The following is a 19,823-nucleotide window of genomic DNA, read 5'->3' on the forward strand; positions in this document are numbered from 1 at the left end:
TGAGTAGCAGTCTGATACCTAACTTTACAATGAGCTGTGCTTGTGAGGGACTGCAGCAGAGCCCCGCTGGTTTGGCTCTTGCACACTAAATTACACTCTGGACACCAGCAAAACACACTTGGCACACACTAAAGTTTGTAATCTGTTGCTAATAATGACTTATATAATAAATAAATAAATGAAAAATGTTAAAAGTTATAGTAAATATATGAAGACTTCAGATGCAAAAGCCTCTAAGTGCCATCTGAAATTTTCTCTTATGTTTATTCAGTTATTTCACTTTAATGGCAAAGAAAAGGACATATTAATTGCCATTAAAATGAAATAGCTGAACCTAAACGTACAAGCTTGATAAAAATGCTAATTTTAGAAGAAAATTTCAGAGGCTTTATATATATGACATATTTATGACTTCAGTTCTGTAATGCAAAAAAAATCACGTTTTCATTACTGTAATTTTAATTTATTTTATAATAAAACGTCACAATAAATCAAGAAATAATAAAAATGGTGCTATGAATTATTTTCTATATTTTTAAGGGATATATTTTATATGTGAATATTTTTAAAAATATGCATTTTTCATTGCACTAAGATTTTTTTTAACCCCAAAAATAAATACAATAAAATAAATAAATAAAGAATAAAACTTATTCTAGTCAAATTGTAATAATTGTGATTTATTTTAAAAAGTGTGTTTAAAGAAGTCTCATGCTTACCAATGATGCATTTATTTGATCAAAAATACAGTAAAAACAGTAATATTGTCAAACGTTATTACAGTTTGAAAATGACTGTTTTCCTTTTTTAATGTATTTTAAAAAGTAATTTATTCCTGTGATCAAAGCTGAATTTTCAGCATCAGTACTCCAGTCTTCAGTGTCACATGATCCTTCAGAAATCATTCTAATATGGTAAAAAAAAAAAAAATCTTTATTCAACATATGAATAAAAATGTTTAGTTCTTTTTTGTGGAAGGGGGGTATACTCTTTTCATGAGACTCTCCAGTATATTATGAACAAATTGAATGAAATGTCCCTGAAGGGAACTCCCTCATTATACTCCCTACACATACACAAAACATTCTTCTTCAAATCATTATAAGAATACAGCTATAAATACTATGCACAGTCTTACAGTATATTTAGCAGAAGACACTTGCTATCCCAACAGGGTGGTATTTCTGTTGTGATTTACAGCACTTGATGCTCAGGCCCTGCAGTGTTGACCTGTGGATGTGATTTCTGGGTAATCCTGCGATAGCCCTGGTGGAAAAACCTGTCACAATTTTTGATTGATGGGAAGATAAACTGTTAGACCAGCCCTATTTTTACTGTATGACAAGCTCTGGCTCCTGTGCAGCCAACCAAAGGAACACTGTGTGTGTTTAGAAGAGAGTTCACTGAGTTCAGACTTCACATTTAATGTACAGTCTATACGCAGATCACACAAATAGGATCAGAGTCTGGTCAAGGTCGTACGAGAGCATTACATACCTGAGAGTATGCTTTTACAGAGTAAAGTTATACAAGCTGCAGACATCCAAAATCAACCGCTTCTTTCTTTTTGAGAAAGAATATCAAGTGTAACCTAACCCTAACCACGTTCATATATGCATAGTCTATGTCAGAGGTAGTCCACTTCAGTCAGGAGGGCCACATTCATATATAAATATAGATTGCAGCCTCATGCATTGCTTGTGGTTTTGGAAATGATTGTGGTTTTGAAACTGGTTTTGGATTTTTCTGAGCAAACACGTCCTTTTCATCCACATACCCTTTTGTTTCCCTTTATGTTTTAGATTGAGTGAATTCAATTGAAGTGTCACATCAGTCAGAAAAGCAATCAAGGGCCTTTCCGTGACTAAAGCAGTGCTTAACAGTATATATGTTTTTTTTCCTCTCTGCTGGCCTTTGCCAGAAGTTTAGATTTTCACTTGCTCTTTAAAAGGTGCTCTGTGTAATTTTTTTGACTGTACCAAAGCATAAAAATACCATCATATTTTTTATTTAAGTTCACATACTTGTTTTTCTGAAAAGCGGTGTTCTAGTCAGTTATTCTACTTTGAAATGTGTGTCAGAATGTCTGTTTTTGTTTTGGACTGTGTGGTTATGCCCACTGCCAATTTACCCAATAGTATTTCAACACCATGGCTTCGGTGTCTGCTATCTGTCAATATTACATAGTGCACCTTTAACACCTTTTAACTGCCTCACAAATATAATAAACACATATCTTTTGCAACATATTTTTATATGTAGGATATATTTGTATAAATAAACACTACTGTTTAAAAGTTTTGGGTCTGAGAATTCTCTAATGCTCACCAGGACTTCATTTATTTGATAAAGAATTAATATTGTGAAATATTATTACAATTTAAAATAACGCTTTTCTATTTGAATAAAATTTAAAATGTAATTTATTCCTGTGAGGCTAAGCTGAATTGTCAGCGTCATTACTCCAGTCATGTAAAGCCTTGTTTATCCCTCTGTAAACACGTTCAATTCACAAAATATCAGCCTCCTCACCTTAAAGGTGCCCTACAATCAAAAATTGAATTTATCTTGGCATAGTTGAATAACAATAGTTCAGTACATGGAAATGACATACAGTGAGTCTCAAACACCATTGTTTCCTCCTTCTTATGTGAATCTCATTTGTTTAAAAGACCACCGAAGAACAGACGAATCTCAACATAACACCGACTGTTACGTAACAGTCGGGATCATTAATATGTACGCCCCCAATATTTGCATATGCCAGCCCATGATCAAGCCATTAGACAAGGGCAGCCAGTATTAACATCTGGATCTGTGCACAGCTGAATCAACAGACTAGGTAAGAAAGCAACGACAATAGCAAAAAATGGCAGATGGAGCGATAATAACTGACATGATCCATGATATCATGATATTTTTAGTGATATTTGTAAATCGTTTTTATAAATGTTTCATTAGCATGTTGCTAATGTACTGTTAAATGTGGTTAAAGTTACCATCATTTCTTACTGTATTCACGGAGACAAGAGCCGTCGCTATTTTCATTTTTAAACACTTGCAGTCTGTATAATGCATAAACACAACTTCATTCTTTATAAATCTCTCCAACAGTGTGTAATGTTAGCTTTAGCCACGCAGCATAGCCTCAAACTCATTCAGAATCAAATGTAAACATCCAAATAAATACTATACTCACATGATCCGACGCATGCATGCAGCATGCATGACGAACATCTTGTAAAGATCCATTTGAGGGTTATATTAGCTGTGTAAACTTTGTAAATGCACTGTATTATAGTCGAGAGCTTGGGGGGGGCAGGGAGCGCGCAATTTAAAGGGGCCGCAGCCTGAATCGGTGCATAGTTAATGATGCACCAAAATAGGCAGTTAAAAAAAATTAATACAAAAAAATCTATGGGGTATTTTGAGCTGAAACTTCACAGACACATTCAGGGGACACCTTAGACTTATATTACATCTTGTATATTACTCTGTCGCCATCTCTGTTTGAAACCTGCAATTGCAGTTATTTGTGGAATTATCATCTTTACATGGATTGTGCATCAGCACGGCTCGTCCTCAGCACAGATGAATCTAATGTTTGCTGTCAATCACCATACTGGTGTGGATACTGTACTTCGGAAACACAGATTCTACGTCTTGGAAGTATGACCAACATAATGAATTAATTAATTAATGAATGATACATTTTTTTATAGTGCTGTTACGTCCCAGGACGTATTATAAAATTTCATATGTACTACTGTACACCCAAAGCGCTTTACAATCATATCTAGGGTCTCTTCTCAACCACCACTGGTGTGCAGCATCAACTTACAACGGCCACAGTGCAACGGCGCCAGTGTGCTCACCACACAACAGCTGTAGGTGGAGAGAGAGTGATAGAGCCAGTTCAATGGATGGGGATTATTAGGGGGCCATGATTGGTAAGGGCCAATGGAGGGCGTTTGGCCAGGACACCGGGGTTACACCCCTTCTCCTTACGAGAAGTGCCATAGGATTTTAAATGACCACAGAGAGTCAGGACCTTGGTTTAACGTCTCATCCAAAGGACGGTGCTTGTTACAGTACAGTGTCACCGTCACTATACTGGGGCATTAGGACCACACAGACCACAGGGTGAGCACCCCCTGCTGGCCTCACTAACACCTCTTCCAGCAGCAACCTAGTTTCCCAGGAGGTATCCCATCTAGGTACTAACCAGGCTCAGCCCTGCTTAGCTTCAGTGGTCAACCAGTCTTGGGCTACAGGGTGATATGGATGCTGTCCGCATCACCCTGTAGCCGTATAAGAATTTTCACTGGAAAATGTCATCTGAAAAAGTAACATATCTGCCACTTTTGTTCTGACCAACTGAGATAAGAAGCATTACAATCGCACTGCCAGTGGTGATTAAATCTAACGATCACTTAGCTCATATCACATCAAACCGTGTTAATTATTATCATTGTTATACTTTGTTCTCAAATTGTTAATGTTAACAACATCAGCTTTGCGTGACTGTGTATTTAGTGTATATTAGCGTTACCTGTAGATTTCAATTTCAGTATCCACTCCGCAGTCCGAAGTCTTTTGCTTTTGACTATGGGTGAATCTCCAGTTGTCACTGATGATTGTCATTTGGGCCTTTCTGGATTACAATCCGCCATCAAAATTATAAGTTTAATTATTGGAGCTGCTGTGAGAAAAGGCTATAAATGATCCGCCACCTCCAGCATCACATGCCATCACATGCCACATGCCATATAGCCTACTAGCTGGGGCTCCTTCTTTATGTAAACAGACGTGATGTAATGACACAAAGACGAACGGCGGCATGCTCGAATTTTCCACGGAAACCTACCAGTACCATCCGAATTAGAAAACATTATTACAAGCTCACCGTTGTGATTTGGGCTAAGGCAAGGAGATAATTTTAAACACTGGCTGGTTATGTACTTGCTCAAAAATTCATTTATGTACTTGCTCAGAAATTAATTTTGGGTCATTTTTAACCCAAAAAAGTTATGGACTGCAGCTTAAAGGATTAGTTCACTTTCAAATTAAAATTTCCTGATAATTTACTCTCCCCCATGTCATCCAAGATGTTCATGTCTTTCTTTCTTCAGTCGAAAAGAAATTAAGGTTTTTGATGAAAACATTCCAGGATTATTCCCATATAGTGGACTTTAATGGCCTCCAAACGGTTGAAGGTCAAAATTACAGTTTCAGTGCAGTTTCAAAGGACTTTAAACGATACCAGAGGAGGAATAAGGGTCTTATCTAGAGAAACCATTACTCATTTTCTAAATTTTTTATATTTTTTTTTATTTTATAAATTTTAACCATAAATGCTCATCTTGAACCAGCTCTTCTTCTTCTTCTCTATTAGAATTCCAGCAGTGTAGACACTGCTAAGTGTATTACTGCCCTCCACAGGTCAAAGTTTGAACTAAATTGTCATATTGCTACATGCTAGTGCAAGTATATAACAATTAGTTCAAACTTTGACTTTGAAGAGGAGAGCTAGTTCAAGAAACGTCTATAATTTTTTTTTTTTTTTTTTTTAGAAAATGGCTGATGGTTTCTCTAGATAAGACTCTTATTTCTCATCTGGGATCATGTAGAATACTTTGAAGCTGCACTGAAACTGTAATTTTGACCATTGAAGTCCACTATATGGAGAAAAATGCTGGAATGTTTTCATCAAAAACCTTCATTTCTTTTCGACTGAAGAGAGAAAGACATGAACATCTTAGATGACATGTGGGTGAGTAAATTATTAGGAAATTTTAATTTGAAAGTGAACTAATCCTTTAAATACGCACGTACACACCGATGCACATACGAGAGGCTGCAGGGTATTCAGTTACTCCTGAGTTATTCTTGCACACAATGGCAGGGCATATTTTTTGTAACAAAGACAGAAAGACATTGAGAAAGAGGTAATGTGTGAGGGTTGCTTTGAGGCATAAAAGAAAAGGAACGGTACAGAAAGTAGGATGCTGTAAGTGAATGGCCAGTCATGATGGATTAAAGTGTCACTATGGCCTGAAACACATTTTACACCACATTCAGGACAAAAATAGCGCCTTCAACCAATCAAGTCTGGTATGTGATTATGGTTTGAGGATATGTGCACTTGTCACTTAACTTGGCTAGTAACAGATGCAGTTTGCATGGTCATATGGTCTTTAATTTCAACAAAAATATACACTGAAATTAATACTTGCATCCAGCGAGGGTGCATTACCTTGATCAAAAGTGACAGTGAACACATTTATAATGATACAAAACATTCTATTTCAAATAAATCACAGGAATAAATTACATTTTAAAATAAAATTTAATTTAAAAATTAAAAAGCATCATCATTCAAAAACATTTAAAAATCTTACTGACCCCAAAATTTTGAACATTATTGAATGCAACACTTTCTTCCTTCCTTTTAAAAGTTGATAGGCCTGTTTATTTCGCTATCTGCACTATTAAATGGGTAGTTTTGTGGTTAGTCTCACTGGTTAAGAACCGCTACTCTACGCAAGTATAAGTAGTGCTGCAATTTGAAGGAAACTCTACTGCCCCCTTGAGCACAGAGAGTTGTTACCACTACAGTAACACATGCATTCACGTGTTGACTTAGCATTCATGTCTGCATTTGCATTTGTTTATGGCCTGTGAAGCAGGTATCTATGCCCTTCTCATTGACAGACAGCGAGAGCAGCGATTTAACCCTCCATTCCAGAAGGGTGACATAGTGTCTGACTGTTGCGACTTTGTCCTGACGGCTCCCCTGGTGTCACAGAAACAGGATCAGTTCAGTTATGTAACCCTGTCCAGACAGAACGCTTACCCATTTACATGCCTGTTGACTCTCTTGGCAATGGTGCGGTTCAGTCAAAGTTCATGGATACTGACTATCACGCCAATAGATCACGACTCAGTACAGTATGCAACTAATATGTGCAGTCTACAACAAAGCGCACTACACTGGCTATTGCATTTCTTGACTTTATATTTGATTGGACTAGGGATGTGTCTGAAGCCTAATTCCCAATTCGGAAAGGCGTGGAAATTGAATAATGCATTCTATGGAGCCCCTACAGGGACAATGATAGGGTTGCTGCAGTTACATTACAGTACATCAGATTTCACTCATCATGTGAAGATACTAAGGTGAGAGAGAAAGAGAAAATAGTAATAAAAAAATAAAATAAATGCATTTTTTTTTCTGTTATTTTATGTGAATTACGTCCATGTAAGTAATTGTGTGAATTGCCATAAATAAATAGATAATCAATCAATCAGTCTTAAAGGTGCAGTAAGCGATTTTTGAAAAACATTTTTGAAAGTGGTACAACAGACTTGTAGCCAATTGGCAGTAGGAGGCGTGTCCATTCGTGATGGGGGAGGAGAGTTAGTGAGCCAATCAGCAGTAGGAGGCGTGTCCATGGATGATGGGGGAGGAGAGTGAGTCAGCCAATCATCAGTAGGAGGCGTGTCCATTCGTGATGGGGAGGAGAGTGAGTGAGCGAGCCAGTCAGCCAATCATCAGTAGGAGGCGTGTCCATGCATGATGGGGGAGGAGAGTGAGTGAGCCAATCAGCAGTAGGAGGCGTGTCCATTCGTCATTGGGAGGAGATTGAGTGAGCCAATCAGCAGTAGGAGGCGTGTCCATGCATGATGGGGGAGGAGAGTGAGTGAGCCAATCATCAGTAGGAGGCATGTCCATTCATCATTGGGAGGAGATTGAATGAGCCAATCAGCAGCCATTTTGGGGGCAGAGCAATAAAAGGATGGGTGTGTGTGTTTGGGTTGATTTCAAATATCAACAGTGTTCAACAATGATTTTGAGAAATCACATACTGCATCTTTAAAGGCTATAATTATTTTCTTTATGCATATTTTAGCTACATATTTCCATATGTGTAAACATGCTACATCTTGATGTTGACAACAATGTAGCCTACTATACCATTTGAAAAGTTTATCATTGCATATATCATGCAGTACATAGTACATACTGCACATTATTTTATTTTATTTGCAGATGTTACTATATCATGTATTTTAACATTGATTGAAATGCTGTATTGAGCAGCAATAGCATCAAGGCCATCTCTTTTTATTAACAATTATCATTGTATTATTATAATGCATAAAAATCTTGTTTTTAGTACCTATATGAAAGCACCAGAATGGAGCCTTGATATTAATATTTGTCATTTAGCAGCCTCTTTTATCTAAGAATTTGTATGTGTGTATGAACAACCAATCACAGAACATCTCAGAAAACACTCAGCCAATCACAGGATAATTTCGGAGCTGATCTCACTGTTGCGAGGCAGGAATCAGCTCAGTGCCTTTGACAGGTTCATTTTCCAGCTACATTAAGGAGTACTTGTCTCTGGGGGAAAGAGAGAAATAATGACTGTTGAAATAGTCAATGTGTCTCATGTGTGATGAGTCTCAGACCCCCTTTACTCCCTATAGTCCACCAAGTCCACCAAGGAGACGTTTGTGTTATCTAAATGTAAACAGAGTATACACATTTTGGGAATAGAATAAAACTCTGGTTTAGGGGTGGGTGATACGATCAAAATCCAAAGACAGTTGAGTAATATAACACTACTGTTTAAAGGTGCCCTAGAATCAGAATTTGAATTTACCTCGGCATAGTTGAATAACAAGAGTTCAGTACGTGGAAAAGACATACACTGAGTTTCAAACTCCATTGTTTCCTCCTTCTTATATAAATCTCATTTGTTTAAAAGACCTCCGAAGAACAGGCGAATCTCAGCATAACACCGACTGTTACGTAACAATATTTGCATATGCCAGCTCATGTTCAAGCCATTAGACAAGGGCAGCCAGTATTAACGTCTGGATGTGCACAGCAGAATCATCAGACTAGGTAAGCAAGCAAGGACAATAGCGAAAAATGGCAGATGGAGCAATAATAACTGACATGATCCATGATAACATGATATTTTTAGTGATATTTGTGAATTGTCTTTCTAAATGTTTCGTTAGCATGTTGCTAATGTACTGTTAAATGTGGTTAAAGTTACCATCGTTTATTACTGTATTCACGGAGACAAGAGCCGTCGCTATTTTCATTTTTAAACACTTGCAGTCTGTATAATGCATAAACACAACTTCATTCTTTATAAATCTCTCCAACAGTGTGTAATGTTAGCTTTAGCCACAGAGCATACTATCAAACTCATTCAGAATCAAATGTAAACATCCAAATAAATACTGTACTTACGCGATTAGACATGCTGCATGACGAACACCATTTTGAGGGTTATATTAGCTGTGTGAACTGTGTTTATGCTGTTCAAGGCAAGCATGAGCTCCGGGGGCGGGGGAGCACGAGAATTAAAGGGGCCGCAACCTATATATCAGTGCATAGTTAATGATGCCCCAAAATAGGCAGTTAAAAAAATGAATTAAAAAAATCTATGGGGTATTTTGAGCTGAAACTTAACAGACACATTCAGGGGACACCTTAGACTTATATTACATCTTTTAAAAAGACGTTCTAGGGCACCTTTAAAATTTTGGGCTTGATAATATACTCTCTCTTTTGACCCTCCCTTGTCTTCTTCTTCACGCCCACAGAAGGATGAGGTTTATCTGAATTTGGTGATGGACTACGTGCCTGAAAACGTGTACCGAGTGGCCAGACAGTACAGCAGAGCCAAGCAGAATCTGCCCATGGTCTATGTGAAGGTAACATCTCTTAATAGAGTCTGACATGATTCACTACTCTAAAGATGTGTGATTTGGTGCTGGTCTAGCTCATGGACCAAAACTGCAAAACGTAGTTAATGAATCCAGTCAACTATGGGCTTTCTGTTGTAGCTTTGTCAACCATGGTCAACCATGGCCATTTGTCAACCTTTGTCAATACTTGCGGGTTTAGAGGTCTTAAAGGGTTAGTTCACCCAAAAATGAAAATGATCCCATGATTTACTCACCCTCAAGCCATCTTAGGTGTATATGACTGTCTTCTTTCAGACGAACACAATCGGTTATATACACTTAGGACAGCTTGGGGGTGGGTAAATTATGGGATAATTTAACTATCCCTTTAAGAGCAGGATTTTCCTGTTTTCATGGGGTTCTGTGCCATATCTTGGTTCATTTCTGAGCTTTCAGTGGGTTAATTTGTATATTTGTCTCAGCTTGCAAATTCCGCTGTATTAAAGTCACTGTTTATGTGTGTTTTCAGCTATATATGTACCAGTTGTTCCGCAGCTTGGCGTACATCCACTCGTATGGGATCTGCCATCGAGATATCAAGCCGCAGAACCTCCTGCTCGATCCAGAGACAGCTGTACTCAAACTCTGTGACTTTGGAAGGTGAGACGGGGAAATTGGGTTCCTTCATGCCTAAAGCACCTGCTGTAAAGTTAACAGCCCTTGTTCATAATGAGATCTTGAGTAAAAGATATTTGAGACATTGACTAAAGTTCTTCTGTATCGATGCTTATGATCTTAGAAACCTTTTGGTGATTGAAATTAAATAAAAATTGTGTTTACATTACTGTTCAAAAGTTTGAGGTCAGTCATTTTTTTAAAATAAATAAATACTTTTATTCAGCGTGGATGCATTATATTGATCAAAAGTGACAGTAAAGACATTTATAATGTTACAAAAGATTTCTTTTTTAAATAAATCCTGTTCTTTTCTATTCATCAAATGATCCTGAAAAAAATCCACAAAAAAATATTAAGCAACATCCATTCTCATTTATCAACATTGATAATAATAAGAAATGTTTCTTGAGCATCAAATCAGCATATTAGAATGATTTCTGAAGGATCATGTGACACTGAAGACTGGAGTAATGATGCTGAAAATTCAGCTTTGATCACAGGAATAAATTACATTTTAAAATAAATTCTAAACTTATTTCGAATAGTAATAATATTTCACAATATGACTGTTTTACTGTATTTTTGATGAAATAAATGCAGTCTTGATGAGCATTAGAGACGCTTTTCAAAAACATGAAAAAAATCATACTGAAGTTTTGAACGGTAGTGTACATACGGTATGTATTTCTTTACAAAATTATTATTTGGAGATGACAGTCAAGGAAAAGCATGCAGCATTTGTCCATCTTATACACAATGTCAGCTCTGTCTATACTGTTTAAAAGGCATCCCAGGATGCAACTCATGAGGTTGGTTGAGGGATTGAGGGCATTTTGGTGGTAGTGTGTGAACGACAGCAGTTATAAAACAGAAAAACTTTGCTTGTGTGAATAACAGATGTGGTACCATTACTGGAAAACTTCATCTGGCAATTTCACGGCAATTGAACAAGTCTCATGTGCGAAAGTGACTATTTCACGGATCAGATCCAGCCATCCGACAAATTTAACTTTGAGCATTCTGATCTAAATCTGTGTCTGACTTTGTTTAAATAAACAAGATTTCAAGATTTTAAAGTTCCTCTGTAGTTAGCAAACTTTTGGCTCTAGTTAGTGTCTGGTGATAATGATTATGATTATTGTTCTTATGATGATGATGATGATGATGGCTGTTTTGATGTTCACTGTTGTTGGTGTAATTTCTGGTTACTGTATGTCTAATTCTCTCTGTCGCATTTGTTCCGTTTCTTTCTGTCTCCTGCAGTGCAAAGCAGCTGGTGCGTGGTGAGCCTAATGTTTCCTACATCTGCTCGCGGTACTACAGAGCCCCTGAGCTCATTTTCGGAGCCACAGACTACACTTCCAGCATAGGTATTCTACTGCCCTTTGTGTTCTGAAACTCTTTTTAAAACTACACCACCAGCATAGATATGGAAGCTTATTTCTGCCACGAAAAAAAATAAATAAATAGGTAATTGTGACATTTTACCTCACAATTCTGACTTTTTTCTCAGAATTGCGAGTTTTTATCACACAATTCTGACTTTATAACTCGCAATTCTGACTTTTTTTCTCTATAAAGTCAGAATTGCCGTGTAGACGGTGAAACTGGAGATTTTGGCTTGTGACGTCGAAACTGGAACTGGTAATAACCATTTTTTTTTACAGGCTTCTGATTGGCCAACATGGCTGTATGGTTAGGGTTATATCGCCACCTGTTGGTTTGGCATGCTCTTGACAGAGCTTCATAGCACGTTTTTGCATTTTCATGTGGACCTGATTTTTTTTTTTTTTTTTTAAATGGAGGGGAAAAAAACTTTTATAAAAATACCTGTGTAGGTGTGGACTAGGCCTCAGTATCATACAAAATCCTGTACTGTTATACTTTATCACATAAAAGCAGTGATAATATAAACAGGACTTTAAATTTTATTTAGCTTGAGTGTTACATTGAGTAAATCATAGAGTCTTTGTGATGTCAAAAATATTTCTATTTAGGATTTAAAAATAAATAAAAATAAATAGTCTCTTATGCAAACCAAGGCTGCATTTATCTGATCAAAAATACAGTAAAACTGTGATATTGTGAAATATAATTATTACTATTTCAATTTTAAAATGTAATTTATTCCTGTGATCACAGCTGAATTTTCAGCACCATTACTCCAGTCTTCAGTGTCACATGATCCTTCAGAAATCATTCTAATATGATGATTTGATGCTCAAGAAACATTTATTATTATTATCAATAATGAAAACAGTTGTGCTGCTTTATGTTTTTGTGGAAACTTTGAAGCTTTTTTTTTTTTTCAGGAAAACTTCAAAAGAAATAGAAAGTTCAGAAGAACCGCATTTATTTAAAATAGAAATGTTTGTTACATAATAAATGTCTTTAATGTCACTTTTGCTAAATAAAAGTATTAATTTCTTTCAGATATATTCAGTAATGTGTGATTTAAAAGACATTAATTTACAAAATTACATGCATCAACAAGTGATATTGTATCAGTTTTTATTTTTTTCTTGTCTTAATGCTTCAACAAAGTTGTTGTGTAATGCTTAGAGAACTCAAAAACAACACTGAGACATGCTAATGAAATGAAGAGTGTTTGCTGTAATATTCAGTGTTTTTCTTCATTTTTCTATACAGACATTTGGTCGGCTGGTTGCGTACTGGCTGAGCTGCTTCTTGGACAGCCGATTTTTCCAGGCGACAGCGGCGTCGATCAGCTCGTTGAAATTATCAAGGTGTGGAAGTGTGTGTTGCATTGTAGTTTTCATAAATAATCTTAAAATTAAGTTTAAAGGTGCCCTAGAACCAGCTTTTACAAGATGTAATATAAGTCTAAGGTGTCCCCTGAATGTGTCTGTGAAGTTTCAGCTCAAAATACCCCATAGATTTATTTGAATTAATTTTTTTTAACTGTCTATTTTGGGGCATCATTAACTATGCACCGATTCAGTGCGCGGCCCCTTTAAATCTCGCTCTCACTGTCCCTCGAGCTCTCAACTATAATATAGTGCATTTACAAAGTTCACACAACTAATATAACCCTCAAATGGATCTTTACAAGATGTTCATCATGCATGCTGCATGCATGCGTCGGATGATGTGAGTATAGTATTTATTTGGATGTTTACATTTGATTCTGAATGAGTTTGATAGTGCTCCATGGCTAAAGCTAACATTACACACTGTTGGAGAGATTTATAAAGAATGAAGTTGTTTATGAATTATACAGACTGCAAGTGTTTAAAAATGAAAATAACGACATGACTCTGATATCCGTGAATACAGTAAGAAACTATGGTAACTTTAACCACATTTAACAGTACATTAGCAACATGCTAACGAAACATTTAGAAAGACAATTCACAAATATCACTAAAAATATCATGTAATCATGGATCATGTCAGTTATTATTGCTCCATCTGCCATTTTTCGCTATTGTTCTTGCTTGCTTACCTAGTCTGATGATTCAGCTGTGCACAGATCCAGACGTTAATACTGGCTGCCCTTGTCTAATGCCTTGATCATGGGCTGGCATATGCAAATATTGGGGGCGTACATATTAATGATCCCGACGGTTACGTAACAGTCGGTGTTATGTTGAGATTTGCCTGTTTTCCGGAGGTCTTTTAAACAATTGAGATTTATATAAGAAGGAGAAGCAATGGAGTTTGAGACTCACTGTATGTCTTTTCCATGTACTGAACTCTTGTTATTCAACTATGCCAAGGTAAATTCAATTTTTGATTCTAGGGCACCATTAAATCTATTGCCTCCTTGGCAGCTAACTGAAAGAAAAAAAAAAGTTAAAGTACTAAAATTACTAAACCTAAAACTGCAAAACACAATAAAATTGCTTAAACTTCAATTAAAATGAAAACTGAAAATATAAAAATAAAAACTTATTCTAAATAGGAATAGATACTATACTAATACATTATTAATAATAAAATTTATTCTAATGTTTATTCTAAGATTCTGATTGGCTGTCATTGTTTTTGTGACCAGCTGGAAATAAATTGCTCTGAAAGTGATTCCAATGATAACATTTCCCTGTATCTTGTATAATTCCCTGTATATTGTTGAAGTGTGAACTCTCAAGTAAAGTCACCTTTATTTCCATAGTGCTCTATACAGTGCAGATTGTTTCAAAGCAGCTTTACAGGGATAAACAGGAAAATAATGATTCAATGATGCAAACAGAGTTCAATTCTGCTGTAAAGCAGCTCTAAAAAAATAGTGTCATTGTTCAGCTGAGGTCAGTTCAATGTTGATTTGGACTCTGCTATATATAACACCTGAAACAGAATAAGAAAACTTGTTTCCTCCAGGTGCTGGGAACTCCTACACGAGAGCAGATTCGAGAGATGAACCCAAATTACACCGAATTCAAGTTTCCACAGATAAAGGCCCACCCGTGGACTAAGGTTAGCATGAGTGTTTCCATGTGCTTCATGCTTGGAAACACTTTTATCCTTCTCTTTTCTCCTTACTTTAATTCTAGGCTTTGATTCTGTCTTCTATATTGCTGTCTTTACACCCTTATTATTTTAAATTTTATAATGCCTTATAAAGTTAATAATAATAAGTTTATTTTCTATAGTGCCTTTCTGCAAACTCAAGGTTGCTTTACAATATTATAACAAGTAAACACGACAGCAGACATAGAGACAATACAGATACACTGAGCATAGATAACATAACATAACATAGATTACATGTAATTTAAAACAGATCATGAAGTTAGGGATCAGAAACAAGAAGCGAAAAGATATGTTTTAAGGTGGGTTTTGAAATCATGTAATGATACGAGTTTGCGGATGTGTTGGGAAATCCAGAGTATGGGGGAAGAGATACAAAAGGGCCTGCCACCAATCATGCTAGTTTGTGCTGTGGGACCAACAACAGACCAGTGTCAGAGGATCTTAGTTTGCAAACTGTGGCGTAGGTGTGAATGAGATCAGAAATATCAATACAAGCCGATATGGTGTGAAAAGGAGCAGTGCATGGAGAATGGATGTAAAGTTAAGTGTCATCTGCGTAGCAATGGAAGTTAAAGCCATGATGACAAATAATGCTACCTAATGGAAACATGTAGATGATGAAAAGTAAAGGCCCAAGAACAGAACCTTGGGGAACACCGTGTGAGACAGGGGCAGTAGTGGACTCTAGCTTGGTGGATAGAGATGTAATGCCGACATTCAGGCAGGTAGGAAGTGAACCAGGATAGAGCAGCTCCAGAGATACCAAGAGCGGAGAGTTGTGAAATGAGAATACTGTGAGAGATTGTGTCAGATGCAGAGGAAAGGTCTAATAGAATTAAAACGCAGATGGAGCCTGAGTCAAAAGTTGCTACTGCCAACACTATTTCATTGGTAACTTTTATTGCTCTCTTGTGACTTTTTTAAACCTAGATTTATATCAAAAATAATATTTTTGACAGTCAGAAATTTATGTTATTGTGCAAATGTTTTATATAGCAATAAAAACCAGTGTTGTTGTCCATATGTTAGGTTTTCCGGCCTCGGACCCCTCCGGAGGCAATAGCCTTGTGTTCCCGATTGCTGGAGTACACGCCTACGGCCCGACTCACTCCTCTCGAGGCCTGTGCTCACACTTTCTTTGACGAGCTCCGTGAGCCCATCCTCAAGCTCCCGAATGGAAGAGAGCGGCCTGTGCTGTTTAATTTCACTACACAGGGTATGTGGCACACAAATGCACAGCAGGTTCATGTTTTCAGATGTGTAGATCATTTGCTTAGCTCCAAAACAGGGATTAAAATTCTTACAATGTTTCAACATTTCTAAATGAAACAAAATTTGTTAAAGGATTAGTTCACTTTCAAATAAAAATTACCCTGAGCTTTACACAACATCAAGCCATCCTAGGTGTTTATGATTTTCTTCTTTCTGATGAACCCAATCGGAGAAATATTAATAAATATCCTGACGCATCCAAGCTTTATAATGTCAGTAAGCGTTACCAAACGAGTATGAGCTAAAGAAAGTGTCTCCATCCATATCCATCCATCATAAAGGCCTTCTGAAGCAAAGCAATGCATTTGTGTAAAAAAAAAAAAATCCATATAAAAACAAGACATTGTGCTTTTGTAAAATGAAGAAAAAAACAGGATGCCGCTTTCTGCCGTCCCAGTTTCCTTTCCCTGAAGTTTGTGAAGCGCATCCAAAAAATTAATCAAAACTCAGCATTTAGGCTTCTAGCAAGCTTTTGCGTTCCTGGGCCCGTATTTATCAAGCCTCTGAGAATTACTCACAAGAACACTGCTGAGAATTGACTTAAGAGTAAAAAAAGTTAGTTATCAAGCATCTCAGTTGTAATTTAAGTGAAGTGTAGGACTAAATGTGTCAGTCTTAGAGATGATTCACGACACTTTGCTGTGCCACAAACAGGATTTTGGATGACGACATAGGCATTGGACCAATTACTGAATAGATTTCCTTATTTAAGAATATTCTCAGATAAATTCACATTGAATGGCGAAAGTCCTAAGAGGAGTTTACATTCAACTAGGGGTGTCCTCGACTACGGATTTACATAGTCGAATCCGATTCGAATCAGATTGCCTATATTCGACTGATAGTCAAATCATAAAGGGGGAGGGGGTGTGGTCCACTAGAGAGTGCGCACGGACTTTGAAAGGTTCACACGCGCGCTGAACTGTGCACGAGATGGAGCGGGACACGGAAAATGAAGTAAGGCCTGGCTATAGTCTACCCGCGGCTTTATTTTCTTTCACACACAGCACAGAGAAACATCTTTCTATAAACCGACTGCCTGTCAAGTGATAGACGAAACTGACAATGATTTTATATTTTTTAAACAAATGAAAGGCAATGTGGATAAACATTCAGCCACGATGTAGCTACAGAACACTCAAAGATATAGAAGAAAACGAATAAAAACATTTTGGATCAATAAACTTTATAATATATATATTAATAGCTGCAGAAAGGCCACACTGCAGACAGATATACATTTCATATGTCGGCAAATCAAATTACATCGGCTAAATTGTCTGTGCGAGCAAGCTTTAACTAATCTACAGCGCAACATTGATGCACCAAAAACCAAAAATAATAATAATAATAATAATTTAATAAAAAAAAACATATTTTTTTATCAAACATTAATTTACAGAATTGAATTAGAACAGAATATACCGTTCTAATAAATTAAAATAGCCTAATTAAAAAAATGCAAAATGCCTGAAGTGCAGGGGAACATATATTCAAAACACAAGCCAGCCAGAGTGATCAATAAATAAATACAAATTAAAGAAATTATTCAAATAACGAAAGTATAGCTAGAATTGTCAACTTTGTCTTTTTAACTGCAGAGACAATAAACGCTAAACATTCACAGCATCCAAAAATCTAATTACAAGCGGCTGAAATAGTTTGAAATCACTTGTAGCTACCCTACCTGATTGAGAGAGAAAAATCCAGTCTTTCACGCGATCTGCCTGTGTCAGTTTGAGTCTTTTCAAATAGCGTGCTATAGTCAGCTCGTTGGCCTGCAGAAGCGCGCCGCAGTGTTTGTCGTTGTTGAGTTCTAGGACATGAGCTGTTAACACAACTTGCATCATACGTTTTTTTGATCATCTTTTACCATTTCAAAGTGCATCCAATTCTACACTTTATCCCAGACATTGTTGAAGATTTAATCCCCGCCGTAAAGATGCTCATCTGCCGTCTCATGGAAGTGAAACTTAAATCGGTCACAGGTTGGATTTATTCACGCACATTAAAAATATTTATTAAAAGCTTCTTTCTTTTCACATTTTTATTTATAGTATTAACATAATAGGCTGTATATTAACCTATTGGGAAAGAACCGGTATGTCTATGTAAAATCAGATATTGAGCGCCCCATATCTCGTCTCATAACACCTCTGCGATGATTCGACTGTGAGATTGGTAGTCGAATCAGGCTCCTCCTATCGAAGATTCGAATCGTCGACTATTCAGGGTTACCCCTACATTCAACACACACATTTGACAATAAAGTATTTTCAAGAGAATACATTATGATATACACATTGGAAATGAAAGATATACACGTTTTCCGGCATGTTTTAATTGCACATTTTAAACCGGTGGGCTGACCTGCCCATAGCCTATATAGCCTAGATTTTATGATATAATCAGTCACCATGGATTCCAAAAGAAAACCGAACTGGCACGAGGAAGAAGCGCTACTGCTTGCTGAATGGGGCCGTTCGCATATCGCGCCTAAAAACGTGTGGAAAGCGCGGCCGTGCAAGCGCTTGTGCTCCCGTGACATCTGTCATTGCTGTGCAACCATGAACTGTGCTCTCCATGATGACGAGGAAGTTTCAGCAAAAGAAAAATTGATTTCAAGCCCTTGCATTAGCTTTACTACTAGGTATATTTATGGAGATGAGAAATAAAAACCCGCCCTGTACAGCTACGATCAGCTGTTCGGCTGAGTTTTCGATGTTGTCGGTTGGTTCTTGTCACATGATCTGCGCGTCGCTTCTATTATGAGCGCGCACAAAAGCGATATGTGAATAGCCCCTTAATCAAACTATTCAGACCAACATTAATCAGCACTGACAAAGATGATGCCTGCTCTTTTCAAATGATACCGTTTGATTAACTGCTCGTCATCAAACATTTCAAAAACATTCTTGCTCCCCTGAAAGATTTGCGCACATCTCTGTCTCCTCAGTGCCATCACAAGCCCCTATTGGCAACTCCTCACCACTTAAGAGACCCCTAGAGCTATCTTAAATAACTGGGAGAGTAAGAGTGATTCATAGCTTTAAGAAATTTGATAACTTGCTTTTATGCTTAAGTTTGAAAGTATGAGTAAATTTCATAAATTCTCAGCACTTAAGACTAAAATGTCACTTTGAGAAGTTTGATAAATACGGGCCCAGAACTCTTGTTTTGGGTTGGTGCATAGATCATCTCTTCTTCTTCTGCTCTTTTTCCTGTTGTGGTGGTTAGCAAACAGCATTGCATTACCATGCGTGCCCCCTTCTGGATTGTAGTGTGGATTGCCTGTGACTGACTGTATTCATCGTCTGACTGTATGCACGAACCGTGACGTCCGTACCGTGATGGTTCGGGTTGAATACATGTACCGTTACACTTCTAAAAAAAAACACCCTTAATCTTTTTGAACTACTGTATTAAAGGACGAAAACATTCCAGGATTATTCTCCTTATAGTGGACTTCACTGGCCTCCAAATGGTTGAAGGTCAAAATTACAATTTCAGTGCAGCTTCAAAGGGCTTTAATACCAAATGAGGAATAAGGGTCTTATCTAGTGAAACGATCGGTCATTTAAAAAAAAAAATACAACAGTATATGCTTTATAAACACAAATTATCGCCTTGCACTTGCTTCCGCTTTCCGCATTCTTTAAAAAGCT

The 19,823-nt window shown here is 37.0% G+C and overlaps 1 protein-coding gene across 2 annotated transcripts in view; it reads left to right on the top strand.

Moving 5' to 3' along the window:
• The window catches only part of gsk3bb (glycogen synthase kinase 3 beta, genome duplicate b), a 37,129-nt gene that overhangs the window by 12,380 nt on the left and 4,926 nt on the right, over positions 1-19,823 (top strand). For both annotated transcript variants that reach the window (XM_048196334.1, XM_048196333.1), the window contains exons 5-10: positions 9,631-9,741; positions 10,244-10,374; positions 11,656-11,762; positions 13,042-13,139; positions 14,734-14,829; positions 15,916-16,102. In XM_048196334.1, the coding sequence (XP_048052291.1) occupies positions 9,631-9,741; positions 10,244-10,374; positions 11,656-11,762; positions 13,042-13,139; positions 14,734-14,829; positions 15,916-16,102 (730 nt within the window). The remainder of the gene's footprint in view (positions 1-9,630; positions 9,742-10,243; positions 10,375-11,655; positions 11,763-13,041; positions 13,140-14,733; positions 14,830-15,915; positions 16,103-19,823) is intronic.

Source organism: Megalobrama amblycephala, linkage group LG7 (assembly GCF_018812025.1).
Source record: "Megalobrama amblycephala isolate DHTTF-2021 linkage group LG7, ASM1881202v1, whole genome shotgun sequence".
NCBI classification, from domain to species: Eukaryota; Metazoa; Chordata; class Actinopteri; order Cypriniformes; family Xenocyprididae; genus Megalobrama; species Megalobrama amblycephala.